We start from the raw sequence: 15,562 nt of genomic DNA, 5'->3' as shown, positions 1-15,562 counted from the left end.
CGTCAGGGCTGGAAGGTGGGGGCAGAGCAGCCAGGGACACACGGAGGACAGCGCCCTGGGCTGCCTTTTTCTTGCGTCATCTCTGACATGGGACAGAACAAGCCAGCGACCCATAAACGGCAGTGGGTGGAGTGAGTCTGCCCTCTGGCCAGAGGGCCAGCAGAGGGGCAGGTGAGCAGGACAGAAAGCATCCATGCTGATGGCAAGCACTCCCCTCCAGCCGCGCTCCCGACAGCAACGCCCAAGAGGGAGATGAGACCCCCCTCCCTGGGCCTCCCACTCAGGGACTCCAGGGCGGAAGCAGGAGCCCGCCGGCACCCCCTGCACCCCGCAGAGGCAGTGCAGACCACACAGGGGCTGGGCCCCCTCCTCCCAGCAGGGCCAAGGCGCCCTCACCTCCCAGCTGCGTGGCCCCAGGAGAGCCCAGTGCAGGGTGACCTCTCCTGTCACCCGACAGTAAGGAGGCGGCAGGAGGGGAGCCTGAACTGCTCCCCTAACCTGGCAGAAGCACGGAGACACCCCTTCCCAGCCGGAGCTGTGTCCAGGGAGCCCGCTGAGAGCAGAGGCATAACAAAGCCCAGTCTCTTAACGCATCGTGAAAACGTCCAGTGTTCAACTGAAACTCCAAACTCCAAATACCAAAAAAGGGGAAGATCTCAAGCTGAATGAAAAAAAGACAACTAACAGATGACAGTTCTCAGTTAATAGAAACACTGGAATTTTCTAATGAGGATTTCAAAGGAACCCTCCTAAAAATGCTTCAATGAACCATCAGCCAAGTGCTTGAGACTAGAGTTCAAACCACAGCATCAAGGAAGAAAGATTCTCAGCAGAAAACCCTAGAAGGTACAAAGACAAAGCGAACAGGAACCTCAGAACTGAAAGGCACAATTAATGACCCAAAAAGTAGATGAGTTCAACAGCAGAACAGAGGGAACCGAGGAAGGAATCGACAACCTCATGTGAGAACATTAAATCACAGTCTGAACAACAGAGAGAAGACAGAGGGAGAGAAAGGGGCCAGGGCCTCACGGCCTCCGTGATGATGAAACAAGGCCCATCTGGGCTGAGTCCCGGGGGAGGCGGGCAGAGCAGCTAGGATACACTTGAAGAAATGATGGCTGAAAATTTCCTAAATTTGGCAAGAAACATAAACCCGTAGATTCTGGAAGTTCAGTGAAATACAAACAGCACAAAAGCAAAGACACCCATGCCACGTACACTTCTGGAAACTGAAGACAAAGAAAAGCATCTTGAAAGGGGCCGAGAGAAACATCAGCTCACTGAGCAGGAGGACAGCCTGAGTGACAGCACACTTCTCATCGGAAACCACGCAGCCGTATGGTGCACATTCCTCCAAGCGCTGAAAGGAGAGAGCTGTCAGCCCAGGGCCACACACCCAGGGGAAACACGCTTCAGGAACGAAGGGGAGGTCAAAACTCCCCCAGACGAAGGAGCACCAGCAGACCTGCCCCAAACGGGAGGCTCAGAAGGCCGTTCTCCAAGTAGAAAGGAAACCCAGGAAGGAACCTGGGACGCCAGGAGTAAAGGGTCCAGTGAGCCAAAGACGGGAAACACAACGCGCTTCTCTTCTCCTCCTGCACTTCCTAGATGATGCTGAGACAGACACCACAAGGCTGACTGGCGGGGGCATGTGGAGGAAATATTCACAACATCATATACTGAACATGGGAGGAAAAGGGACAGAAAGTAAGGTAAGATATCCGTATTTCCCTGGATTGAAAAAATGACACCACCATTAGCCTGGGACACGTTATGTAAATGCAGTGTCTAGCGCACTCACTCAAAACCTATTGGAGTGATACACCCCAAACACTGCAGGTAATCCAGCACTAACTCCCTCAAAGGCAGGAAAAGGAAGCAGAAAAACAAAAAACAGAGCATAAACAGAAAACAAAAAAACACAATGGCCAACTCCAACTCTAACACATCAATAATTACATTAAGTGTGAATGATCTAAACATACCAATTAAAAGACAGAGATTGGCAGAGCAGATTAAAAATACGGCCTAACTCTATGCCGTCCACAACAAACTCACTTCAATTATAACAACACAGACAGACTGAAAGGAAAAGGACGCAAAAATACACACGATACAAACATTCACCAAAGGAAAGCAGGAGAGACTGGATTAGTGTCACACAGACAGACTTCAGAGCAAGAAAATCACCAGAGACAGAAGGGGACACTGCATCATGACCGGCAGCTCACCAAGGAGACAGCAATCCTAAAACCATATGCAGCAGACAGAGCTGCGAAACACGTGAAGCCCAGACCGACCGAGACAAGCGGCGGACAGATCCGCAGCTGCGGTCACAGCACCGGGTCACACCCCAACCGGAGAGGCAGACGGAGACCAGCAAGCACACGCGAGACCGCAACCCCGCCTCGGCCAGCGCCTGCAGAGCGTGCCGCCCAGCAGCAGCGGGGCCACAGGACGTGGGCCCAGACAGACTGGCTCTGCGCCGTAGAGGAACCTCGACAAACGTGTGAGAACTGCAGTCACAGTGTTCTCCAGCTACAACGGAATCAACCGGAGGTCAACACGACAAAGACAGGAGGAACCTTTTCAAACACTTGGCAATCCAACAAGATGCTTATAAATAATCCATGAAAATCAACAAACATAATTTAATAAGTAAAAAAAAAGTAACAGAATTGTGAGACAGTCAAAGCAGCGCTCAGCGGGTAACTGACAGCATGAAAAATGCACACACAACAGAGGAAAATCAGTAAGCTAAGCTCCCACCCGCAACTCCCTAAAACAGAGCAAAATAAACCTGAAGAAAGTAGGATAGAAATCAGGGTAAGAGCAGGGATCAATGAAACTGAAAAATAGAGAAGACCACTGAATTCTACCAAATGTCTACAGAACGAACACCAGCCCTTCACAAGCTCTTCCAAGACACAGAAGAGGAGGGGATACTCGCCAACTCACCTGCGAGGCCAGCATCACCGTCTACCAAGCCAGACGAGGACGTCACGAGAGAAAACTAAACACCCCTGTGAGTACAGACGCAGAATCCCTAACGAACACCAGACAAGCAACTCCAGCTACTCAGAGGGGACTACACACTACGGCTTTGTGTTGTCCAAAGAGAGTCTTGCCTTTGCCCGGGATTCCTGGTAGGTGATCTCGAAGCCCTCAGAGCGTCCTGCCTGAGTGTTCTGTTTACCTGGGGGTCTTGGACAGTGTGGTTCGGCTCCACCCACAGAGGGGCTGGAGAACAAGGCCAGGCCCCGTCCAGGTGCCTGGGCCCCAGGAAACCCTGGACACCAGGTCTGGGTGCCTCTTCCACGGCGACAACACTGCGTGCTCCACCCGCGGCCGCCCGCACAGCTGCAGTCGGGGAGGACACCAGGAAGCTCGCACTCAGGACTCTTCCGATCCGGCCCTCAGTACCTCCTCCTGGGGCTGATGTTACTCTGCAACCTTCTACTACAATAAACCGTAACTGTGGCCAGGCAGCTTTCACTGAGTTGAGTCCTTCCAGAGACTCGGAACCTGACAGTGCTCGGAGGAACCCCCAGCTGCTCAGCACTTGAGCAGGGCGCCTCCCAGGGACGCAAGGCTGGGCCGACACACGGAAACCAACCAACAAAGACATGTTACTAGAACAAAGGACAAGCCCCACAGGATCATCTCCCAGGATGCAGAAAAGCCCTGACAAGACCCAACACGCTTGATGATGAGAACAGCGCACCAGAAGGAGAAGGTGAAGGGCAGCTGGAACACCCCCAGCGGACACTGCCCTCCACAGGGAGGCAGGAGCTCTCCAAGACAAGGACGTCTGCTCTCCCCACCTCACCCATCACTGTCCGAGGTCTCGTCAGGGCAAAGGACAAGAAGACGAAGTGAAAGGTGTCCAGACTGCAGATGAAAAGCTACTGCTATGTGTAGGTGACATGATTTTTCTATAAAGAAAAGCTTAAAAAAATTAAAAAAAAAAAAAACCCACCTCACTAGAGCTAGTAAACAAGTTCAGCAAAGTTGCCGTATATAAATTAGCCCTTAAAATCTAAAAAAGGAAGTTGAGAAAACGATTCCATCTAAACAGCATCAAAAAGAATAAGACACCTAGAGGAGCGCAGCCCCCCGAGAAGGAGCTCCCGGCCTGCACGCCCCGGGGCCCCAAGACGCTGCTAAAGGGAATGAGGCACCCGGAGCAGACTGTCCACTCAACGGCAGTGAGGAGGAAATACTCTCCAAACTGGTCTGCAGAGTCCGTGTAACCCTCATCAAACCCCAGCTTCTCAGCAGACTGACCAGCTGACCCCAACATTCACATGGAAACACAAGGAACCTCGAATAAGCAAAACAATCTTGAAAAAGAACAAAGTCAGAGGACTCACACTGGTTCCAAAGCCTACCACCCAGAGCTACAGTCATCGCACCAGCATGGTTCCGGCATAAAGACACACCACCGACCAGGGAACAGAGCAGACAGCCCAGAAGTAAACCCTCACAGATGTGGTCGAGGAATTTCCAACAGGACCGTTCAACGGCCACCGGACAGTGTGTTCAACAAACGGCGCTGGGAGAAGTGGGCTGCCCGCGCGGAATGCGGCTGGGCCCTTACCTCCACCGCACACACACATCAACTCATAACGGACGAAAGATTTAACCTAAGAGCTAAACTGTGAAACTCTCAAAATGAAACACAGGGTAAAAGCTTTGTGACCTCAGATTGGCAACGGTTTCTTGGGTATGTCATGAAAAACAAGCTACAAAAGAAAAAGTAGACAAACTGTACTTCGTCAAAACGTAAAGCTTTACGCATCAAGAAACACTAATACACTAGTAACAGAGTCAAGAGGCAGCCCACAGAATGGGAGAAAACATTTGCAAATCGCGTATCTGATAAGGGGCTAATACACAGAGCTGCTGCAGCTCACACCAGGAACAGCCCAACTCAAAGGCCAGCAGCGGACCTCAGCAGACCTTCCACCAGCCAAGATGCACAGCGGCCAACAAGCTCAAGCAGAGTCTCAACGCTGCTAATCACCAGGGGAACAAATCTCTGAAGTGCAAGGAGGAGTCACTTCACACATCAGGGCAGCTATTATTAAAAAATAAGCCAACCGGGAAACAGCAACTGTTGTGAAGTGTGGAGAACTGGGACCTTGTATGCTGCTGCTGGGAATGAAAAATGGTGCAACCTGCAATTTGTCAGGAAGTTACAGATGGACTTTCCACACGCCCAGCACCACCAGTCCTGGGGACATAACCAAGAGCTGCAAACGCCACCCCCAAAACCTGAGCGCAAATACTCACAGCATTATTCCTAAGAGACCCAAAGTGAAAACAGCCCAAATCTCCCCTGGCTAATAAATGGTTAAACTGTGGAGTATCAATCGCCCCATGGTACCCTGGGGACTAGCTCCAGGACCGCCGGGTACAACATCTGTGGGGGCTCGAGTCCGCCAGGCCTCCCCCAACACCCGAGGTTCCACGCCCGCGGTTCTCCCACCACGAGGAGGGGAGAGCGGTGTCTCTCCGCGACGAAGGAAGGGCTTTAGAATGAGGCAGTGGTGCCAGCTGCAGATCTGCGAGCGGGCTACAACTCACTGACCTGCACTCCAAGGATGGAGGACACGACATGCGAATCACACTTCAACAAAAGTCAAAATTAAACACAACGTTCAGGCACAGAGAGGACCGCGGCCGCCCACCTGCTCGTAGATCTCGATGGCTCTCTGGTACTGCTCCAGCTGTGCGGCGTAGGCCGCCACCTTCAGCAGACACTTGTTCGCCGAGCTGCAACCAAGACCAGGCAGGTTACGGCTCCAACACAGAGACGCCAAGAGCGGAGAAGTCCGTCCGCCACCCCAACCGTCCAGCCCAGCGCGCTCACACGCCAAAGCCACGCGACGACTCCGGGGAGTGACACTTGCCTGTTGGACTCCTCCCCTTTGTAGTAATCAGCCGACTGCTCGTAATGGGCGATTGCCTGCAAACACACACGTGTTTTACTCAGACTGCGTGCTTGAAGATCTGCACTTAAAAACTGCATTTGAACAGGGACTTTTCCTATAAATAAACCTGTCCAAACAGCAAACCTTCCACAACCTGGCCTCCTTTATTTTGGGAACACAAGAAAGCACGCACTTCCAGGCGGCTAGTGGCCGACAGCTGCCCCATGGCAAACGCCCAGCCTGCCGCTCCCATCCCCGACGCTCCTCACCAAAGGATGTAAGCAGACCTGCAGACCTGCCGGGAGCCATCTCCAGACGTGGCCCATACACCGGAGTCTGCACCCTCCCCCAGGCCTCTTCCATTCCCAGGAGCTGGAAGGCAATGATCATATCCAGTGACGCTGGAAGCCACAAACTGAAGGCGGCAGACCTTCTGTCCCGGTTCCCAGTAGCCACACAGGGCAAAACGTATTCAACCCAGTGTCCACACCACCATCCAACACAGAGCAGCCACGGTGGGTCGTTCCTTTGGACCCACGGCTGCTACTGCTGCACAGACACCCCTCATGGACACTCTAATGTCGTCCAGAATTGGGGTGCCGCCTCCCATCCAACACGGCTGGGCGGGAGTGACGGTTGTGGGGGTGCAGAGGCTGCAGGCTGGGGAGCCAGAAGCCACTCTGGCTGGGGTGTAGGGTTCAGTGAAAGAAAGCATCTGTCAAGTCGGAAAGCGGAACACGTGGCTGCCAGGGCAGAAACTCGGGAAAATGCGCTAAGGGGCAGTTGACGGGCGTGTGGTTTTTAGCAAGGCTGGCAAGAGAACTCTGCAGAGCCAGCTGGTTTGCAGGCAACGATGAAACGCAGGGCCTTGCGGGTGGGAAAGGCCCGTGGCACCTGTCCCCACATGGGAGGGACAAGCCCAAACAGCGTTTAATCCGGGGTCCGTGGACCTGTATGCAGCGACCGGGGACCGCCCTCGACCTGCCGCCCCACTGGGCTCCCAGCGACAACACATGCGGGGACGGGCGCAGCTGTGCCCAGAAATTCAACCTACGGACAGTGGACTTTCAACACCGTATAGCTTTCCTGTGTCATGAAATGTTTTTTTCCCACCAGCGATTAAAAATGTAAAGACTGTTCTCAGCATGCGGGCCCAGGTGCCCCGGGGAGAGTGGCCCTACCTGCTCCACGGACCACAGGCCAGCTCCCCATTCAAGCCAGGACAGGGCACAGGGACACTAGGAGCTGCACCAGGAGACCCCTCGGCTGGGTGGACCAGGTGCAGGGCCACCTCCGCAGCCACAGAGCCCGCCCGCCATCTGGACCACAGGCACTGGGGCCAGTTTGTGAAGAACAGACACTTCCATGCTGAGCAGTGATGTCTGGGGCCTACTGGTCAGCCGTGGAGCCCACTCTGACGAACTAACAGACCCCACACGAGTTCTCTCAGTATTATTTATAAGAGGAGAAAAACTGAAACCAATTTAGGTGGTTACCTGTAATGGGCCACTGGACTAAGATGAAAAGAATGATGGAAAGTACCAATACAGAAGGTTCTCGAAATGTCAAAAAACAGCCATAAAAAGACACATACAAACACAGACATGTGGAGGAGACAGCTGGAGCCTGTCCCTCTGGAGCAGTCAGAGCTGCCACACACACAGACACAGAGATACAGTGACACACACAGATACACAGACACACACACGCACACACACGGGACCCTGGCTGACGTGCACACGCGCACGAGCATGCAACACTAGCTCTGCACCAGCTGACACAGCCGCCTGCAAGGCTGTAAGCAGCGGGGACACACTGCTGACGAGGACCGTGAGGTGCAGACACACACAGGACACTTAGAGCCACCAGGACCAGGGAGCGCACAGTGAGAGGGGGCAGACCCAGCCCCAGGCACCCGCACCATGGCGGGGAGAGGAGGGACCAGCCAAGGGGGGTACATGCGGGGGCAAGGGTGGGCAGAGACCATGTGGGCACAGTGCTTCGGGAGCCAAGGGAAAAGGTGCCACCGCAGAGGAGAAGTGAGGCGGGGTGGAGGTTGGGCTCTGAGCTCAGCGTCCCCACCGCCCGCACACACCCCTCCTGACTCACACCTGCCGTCCACAGCAAACACTGTCCCAGGCTGAGCCAAGGCCAAAGTCTGGGCGACAGTGGCTCAGCAAAGTCCCCTCCCTCCTCTCCTGCTGCTCCTGTGAACCTCAGCTCAGGAAGTGACCTGAGGGACATGCAGAGTGAACCACCCCCCCAGGTCAGGGCCTGATCTAAGGCATGTAATGCCCATCCGCCATCCTCAGCCTCCCACAGGGCCATGCGGACAGGGCAGACGAGGGCCCTCGGAGGTAGGTTCTGACAGACACCGGCCAGAGCAGAGCACAGGTGGGCCTGGTCAGTCCGAACCAGCTCTCCTGCTCGGACACGCGCTCCGGGACAAGAGCCTCCCCACCCCAGGCTGAGGTCTCCCCGCAGCCCCGCATGGACGGCAGCCCTCTGGCCCATGCGCACCTTCTCGATGTCTACCAGCTCCGTCTCGTAGATCTCAGCGATGGTGATGTGGTGCTTGGCCGCGATGGTGAACCTGCCCTGGGGAGGAACACAGGACAGTCACACCGGTCACGCCGGCTTACACGGCCGGAGCCATCTCCAGGGCTCCACCCCACAGCCGCTCGAGCAGGGCGCGCTCTTACCATGTCTGTGTAAATGTCGATGGCTGCGTTTAAGCAGTTGATAGCCTCTGAAGCGAAGGCATTTAAGGAAAACAATGAAAAGTCCGTTCAGTCAGAGGGTTTGGTGAGCCTGCCTTCCTGGCTGTCACTAGAACCCTAGGGAGGCCCCACGCGGGGCGGAGAACGTGGCGCGCACGTCCACCCCTCCGCGGCCCTGGACCGGCAGGGGTTGGTGTGGCGACCCCCTGCCCCGACGGTGAGGGCGATGGGGGGGGGGGGCAGGCTGCATTACCAGTGCTGCGGGGACGGGGCTCCTCAGCTGCTCAGCAGAGCCAACACTCCGCACGGAGTTAAGCCGCGCTGACTGTCAGGCTGCTAACAGCCAACAGGAGGAAAACCTCCATGGAACCGGAGCGCCAACGAGCTACACTGACCTCCCAGACCAGAGGGCCAGCAGCTCCCGCCACAGGCGCGGTGTTCATGATGCCAGCATGTGGCCGGCGGCTCCGAAATTACTGCCTTTGCTTTAAAGAGGCCTCAGTGCACGATGAGAAAAGCAAAGAGATTAACCAAAATAAGAGCCACTTCCCCCTAAGCTGCGTAAGAAGTGTGGATGGTCACACCTTTAGAACTCAGAAAAGGAGACACACCAGCTGCCCACGACCCCCCCGCAGCCCTGCAGCCCTGCCGGGATTCTGAGGCACGTTTCCTGCCCATGTGCTCAGGGCCGTTTCTACAAGCACGCGTCCTGTGACTGCGGTCTCAGCTCCTGTGCGCTGCTTCTGCTGTCGGGTGAGCACTTCCCAGCTCACTGAAGACCTCGAAGCCCTCCGGGGGGCTGTGGTCCTGCCTCGCACTCTAGTGTGGGCGCGGGGTGACCCTCTCCGTCCGCTCTGACATGTGCAGACAGTGCCCAGCTGTTCACTTCTGCACGTAAACCGTGATGAGCCTGACACAACAGCCCCTGAAATATCTTATTTCTGTGTGATGTATTCGTTAAGAGTCAGGATTTCTGAGTTAAAAGGTCGCCCAAAACAAAGGGAGATTCCACAGCCACCAGCACACGTGCGGAGGGAAGAAGTCAGGCTTCTCCCCCCTAAGTGAACACGCCTCTAACTAAAAAGGAAAGGACGTGTGCAACACTTCCCTAAATACCCAAGGTCATTCTTTCCTCCAAACCAGTACTTTGAGAAAAACACTTTTAAAAAGCAAGATGACTTCTGCGTGCGTAAGCTGTTTGTAACTATTAGATTTTACGACCTCCCGAAACTGGATCTCCACACGCAGCAGGAGTTCAGGAGAACCGCCCGTGTCCTTTAGTGAGCGAAGCACACGTTCATCAGATTAAGGCCACAGGAAGACTGGTCAAATTAAAGCTAATTTCCAGGAAAGGCCTGCACACGCAGCAGAGAGGGAGTTTAAGAAAACGCGACTGACCACAGAACAGTCAGGATACATTTGACCCATTTTCTCCCTGTAAGAGCTTTCAGTGATACAGAAAGATCCCATCACCCACGTCCCCACCGCTCCCCTGGCAGCTCGGTGGGGAGCAGGCCGGGCGGGCGGGGCTCACCTTGGGGGTCTGCTTTCTTGTAGGCGTTCCCGGCGTCCACGAAGCTGGTGGCAGAATCATGTTTGCTCTGCAGCTGCATGTGGAGCTTGGCTGCCTGACAGAACGCATTCCCTGCAGCTGGAGAAGATAGTTTCTGAGTTAAAGGAAGGTGCACGTGTCCCCACAGGGTGGCCCAAGTTCCAGGTCCACCCAGGGGATCGATAGTCACCTCCCCGGCTGCATGCAGGGGCTGGAGAAACGGCCAGGACCAGGGGAAAAGGCTTCCATCCACCTTAAGCGCCCAGCGGCGGGTGTCCAGCTCTGACCCCACACAGACCCCACACCATCGGGGAGTCCTGCCGGGACACCTGGGGCCAGGGGACACCGTGGGCCAGAACACGCCCACCACCCTGTCTGCATCCACTGGTTTAGCCACCATCCTGAAGAAATGACTCTGGAGGCTCCTGGACAAGCAGTTTCTCAGACAGTGAAAACCAGGCCCACAATTCCAAAGTCGAAGTTTTTTCTTAAGTTAACAACCGAATCTGACCGAGACCCCTGAGGTTTCAACCGTGTCCCACCTGGTACGAAAGTGGTGCCCTGCCCCGGCCAGGGCCGCCCAGGTCTCTGCGGGGACGCAGCCGGTGGGAGAGGGAGGTTCTGGATCAGGAACCGTGGATTCCAGAGGGGCTGCAAGTGGAGACCAGAGGCGGCCGGCTGCCCGCAGGAGCGAGTGGGCTGGGCCATGGGAACCAGGCCTGGGGAGGTGGAGCGCATGGCCGAGGCTGCAGCCACTGGGTCCCGAGGGCCGCAGCACCAGGCGCGCCAGGACCGGCGCAGCGCGGGGGCCTGAGCAGGAAGGTCGGGACTCACAGAAGTGGACCCAAGAGCCGCCCCGTTAGGAAGAACGTGAACGAGAGAACCCAAACCTCTCAGAACTTAAAAAATGTTGTCATGAACGCTTCAAAAACATTCAGAAAAGCACAGAGAACAGTGACAGACGCCTCCAAGCCCTGCTGGTTCAGGGCATCCACGCTGAACGCCTTTCTAGGAAACAAAACATCTGCACCCACAACGAGAAAGAACAGGAAAAGAGGTCCAAGCGTGTGCGCGTATGACTGAGACACGATGCTGTGCACCAGAGACCGACACGCTGTGACCGACTGTACTTCAGTTAGAAAGGAAAAAACAAAGACATCCGACTCCTCCGCCACCCGAGAGCCTCCTGGGGCTCCGGGCCTCTCTGGGGGGAGGAGAGGCGGGACAAGCCAGAGCCCTGCTCTGCGCAGGGAGCAGGTGCCCGGGCAGCTCTGAAAGCCCTGACCGACCGTGCGGCCCGGGGACGGCCAGTCCGAGTGGACGCTGGCCCACAGCCAGCACTGCGCTGGAGAAGCCACAACCCCTACATTGGTGGATGTGAACCTGTGAACCAGAGGAGGGCCACGCGGCAGCCAGAGTGCGGGTCGGCACGCGGCCCCCGGGGCACGGCTCTGACAGGCTCGGCCTCAGACGTGGGTGGTGATCGCTTGGACCTTCCACGTGAAGCGCTTCCAACAGCCTGGCTCCAGCCACGTGGTGGCCACTTCCACCATCACGTGTAAATCCATCCTGAGACCGCACCTGTGCTCTGTGCGTTTAAATACCAGCATTTCATTGACAACCAAGTCCTCCCTTTTCCACCAGCAATGTCACTTCTGGCGGCTCACCTGTGCTGGCCGTCCCAGACCAACCACAGCCCCCACTTCGGCCGCGCGGTCCGACCACGGCTGGCGGAGAGAGCACAGCGCCCAGGCCCTCCTGGGCCAGCTCCACGTCCCCAGACAGCCTTAAGGGCGTTGGTCTCACAAGCTCACACTCTCAGCTTCCAAAACGAGCTGCTGGCTTGCTTCCTCAGTCTGAGCACTCATTCCAGCCCAGTCTCTCCACACCTGGAGGTGTCTTTAGATGAGCGTGTGCTCAACCAGAGTCACCTCCTTCCTAGGCCCAATTTCTTCAACTGGAAAGCGTCTGACACCTGCCAAGATGATCTCTCAAAAGCTGAGTGTCAAACGCATCAGCTGAAGAGGTGCAGTGGTGTCATGATCAGCACCCCTGCAACACGGACGTCATTTCAGAGAACTGGCAGTTACTTATTCACGACACAGATGTCCTGAGCATCCGCTGTGCAGCACGTGCTGGTCCAGCAGAGAGCACACACCCTGACCCCCCAAGGCCTCCGTTCGAGTGAAGGACGGCACACAGCAGAGCACAGACAATACAGATGAGTAAAGGGACTTCAGGAGCATGGAGACAGCACCCCAGACACGAGGCGCCCAGGAGGGAAACACAAGCCCCCTTAGGTGGTGATGCCCCTTGAAAGGGATATCCAAAGGTTAGAGCAGCTGATCTCCAGATTAAAGATATCAAGGTCCTTTTAGATAAGATTGCTCTTTACCTATGATTACAGGACCTGAACCACACAGGAGCTGTGAATGAATGCTGAGCGAATACTCCTCCCCTCCATTTAAAAAGTACATTGTAATTCAGGTGTCAGTGCATTCTGGAAACAAAACACGCCCTTTTAACCCAAAACTAAACCCATAGAGGAATTTTATAGCCAGAAAGGCCCTCTGAGAGTCATCCAGTTCACCAGCATCGTCTCCACTGAAATGGTTTCAGTGTCAGCCTCAAAAGCAAGTGGGGAGGTCGAGACACAGCACCCCTCAGCTTACGCGGTGTGACAGGTCACGGCCATCTCCACAGCGCGGGGAAAAGCACTCGAGGAGGGCAGGCCCCTCCAGGTCACCTGCAGGCGCGAGGGCCTGGGACCCACACCCTGCAGGGCAGCAGCCGTGCCCACCTTCACCACAGAGACGCGCACCACAGAACTCGTTTCCAGGCATAGGGGATGGATCTGCTCCTCAGATCAGTGTTGGAAAGAGCCACCCCCTCTCAGAACAATGAGAAGAACCCTGCTGACTTTATCTCGAGTCATTCCCCTGAGCAGGAAGCCTGACGCTGGGAAGGGCCAAGTCCGTTGGGCTTTACAGCCGTCACACCCCACGGCTGCGTCTCTCATGGACCACAGCACACAGGGTATCACAGACTGAGGAGCGGTCGGAAGTTCTCCGCAGGGTCCAGCCCACTGGTTTTCAGCAAGTTTTCGCGCAGCTCCCTTCCCTATGGGCTTAACATCAGCAAGAACCCAAGGCTCCCCTTCCTAACGCCACGTAACTCCAGGTCTTTCTACCAAGTGGTTCACAGGCACTGAAACAGACCCGGTCTCCAGGCTTCAGTCAGGGCGCCTGGGCCCTGTCTTGGCCCATGGAGCCGACACCCGCCCCTGGCCAGCATTCTTTCTGGGGGACGCAGACAGGGACTTCCTCCTTCAGAGAGATCTTAAAGTTACTCACCTGGAAAGCAAACAAACAAAGTTCTGTCTACGTACCACTCCAGTTCTTGGCCATCTTGAACATATTTGCAGCTCTGGTATACATTTCACAGGCCTCTTCAATTCTTGTGTTTCCTCTGAAAAAAAATTTACAAATGAGGTTCAGTTTCGCTGGAATGACCATCCACATCCCCCGCCCCACAACAAGGAACATTTAACGAGCACTTGCTGGGTGCCAGAGCAGCATGACAGAATCTTAGCAGCTGCTCAGAGGGCGTGCTCTAATCACCCCGTATTCCAGATGAGGAAACTGAGGCCCACGACAACGACCAGGGGAAGCTCACAAAGCGAGGACGCCGCGAACGGACACTCAGACACAGATCTGGCCGGCCCCAGAGCCTGCGCCCTCAGCCAGAGTCCATTCCACACATCAGAAGTGAGGTTTTATTCATTCTGGGAAATGAGACGTCCATTTTCCAAAGGAGATTAAATTTTGAAGGATAAAGACGTGATTCTACCAACATCCACGAGTGCAGCACTGTGTTCACTCAGACTTAAAAGTAAATATAAAACCCAAAGCCAGAGCAGGAAGGTGCCAGGCTGCCGCAGAGGCCCAGGGGCCAGCCCACCGGGCAGGAGTCTGCTCGGGACTTCCTCCCAGGCAGCCAATCTCGCCGACAGACAGCCTTAGCTGCTTAGAAATTCCTTCTCACATAAAGACAGACAACCCTCTGCAACGTCACCCTCGTTCTCAGCACACAGAGGCCGGGCACAGTGTCCCTTTACCTGTCTGTCCACACCGCGAGCATGCCAGAACCAGCGGACCCAGACCAGGCAGGCTCTGTGCAGCCCACGTCAGGAAGGGCTCGGACGGGAGGACGGATGTAAGGACAGAGACAGGAGCAGCCAAGCTGACCCCGGAAGCGGGCAGCAGGGTGAGTGTGCGGGCAGGCAGAGGGCGGGGGAGGGCACAGCCAGCTCTTACACTCCTGTGACCCCCACTGCGCACCAGCAACCGGCGGGTCATACATCTACACCTCCAGGTCGTTACAAAGATCAAAGGAAGGAGTCCGGGTGTAGCTGCCACTGCAGGGTCAGACCCAGGGGAGGTGCCGATCCTGGTGATCATTATAATTAGATCCACCCACTGAAGGTGTACGAACTTTTGGGAATATGTCTGTCTGATAAGGGACTTGTATCTGGAATACATAAAGAACTCTAACAACTCAATAATAAAATGACTAATAAACCAATTAAAAATAGGCAAAAGATCTGAATAGACATTGCCCCAAAGAAGATACAACTCCACCTCCCCCCCAAAAGATACAGCCTATCAGCCCCTGAGGAGAGACTCAACACCACCAGCCAGCTGAGAGACGCAGGTCAAAGCCACACACGAGACAACACTTCCTTCCCACGAGGCTGGCTGCAACCAAAAGACAGACCTAACGGAGGACATACAGCAACAGGGACCTCGTACCCCTCGTGCAGGCAGCCAGCGGTGCAGCCACGCTGGACAGCAGTTTGGCAGCCACTCAAAAGGTTAAACATAGTCACTACGTGACCCAGAAACTCTACCCCAAGATACCTCCCAAGAGAAATGAAAACATCAGTCCACACAAAAACTTGCCTACAAATGTCCACAGCAGCACTGTTCATGACAGACAAAAGTGGAACCGATCCAAGAGTTCATCAACCGACGAGCGACAGATGAAAGGTGGCACACAGACGGCGCGTGCTGTCGCACAATAAAAAGGAGTGAATGCTGACTCTGCTCCGACACACGGGCCTTGATAACGTCGTGTGAGTGGGAAGCAGCCCAGATGAGCGCGCCATACACAGGAAAGATCTAGAACAGGCAGACCCTCGAGACAGGAGACAGAACACAGGCTGGAGGCTGCCTCGAGCTGGGAGTGCTGGAGAGTTAAGGGGGTAGGGTAGAGTTTCTTTTCAGGGTGATGAAAATGTTCTAAAATCAGCTGTCGTCATGGTCCCACAGCTTTGTGACTGCCAAGAACTA

At 55.2% G+C, this 15,562-nt stretch overlaps 1 protein-coding gene across 3 annotated transcripts in view; it reads right to left on the bottom strand.

The window, feature by feature from the left end:
- Positions 1–15,562, bottom strand: part of NAPB (NSF attachment protein beta) — a 32,211-nt gene that overhangs the window by 4,670 nt on the left and 11,979 nt on the right. For 2 of the 3 annotated variants that reach the window (XM_074347774.1, XM_074347775.1), the window contains exons 2-7: positions 13,600–13,679; positions 10,194–10,310; positions 8,642–8,688; positions 8,460–8,537; positions 5,919–5,974; positions 5,697–5,781 (exon numbers count right to left, since the gene is read on the bottom strand). In XM_074347774.1, coding sequence (XP_074203875.1) covers positions 5,697–5,781; positions 5,919–5,974; positions 8,460–8,537; positions 8,642–8,688; positions 10,194–10,310; positions 13,600–13,679 — 463 coding nt within the window. The other variant, XM_074347776.1, reaches the window with a different exon arrangement.

The sequence above is a fragment of the Camelus bactrianus genome, chromosome 19 (assembly GCF_048773025.1).
Source record: "Camelus bactrianus isolate YW-2024 breed Bactrian camel chromosome 19, ASM4877302v1, whole genome shotgun sequence".
Classification (NCBI taxonomy): Eukaryota; Metazoa; Chordata; class Mammalia; order Artiodactyla; family Camelidae; genus Camelus; species Camelus bactrianus.
This window is presented reverse-complemented; position numbering and strand designations above follow the sequence as displayed.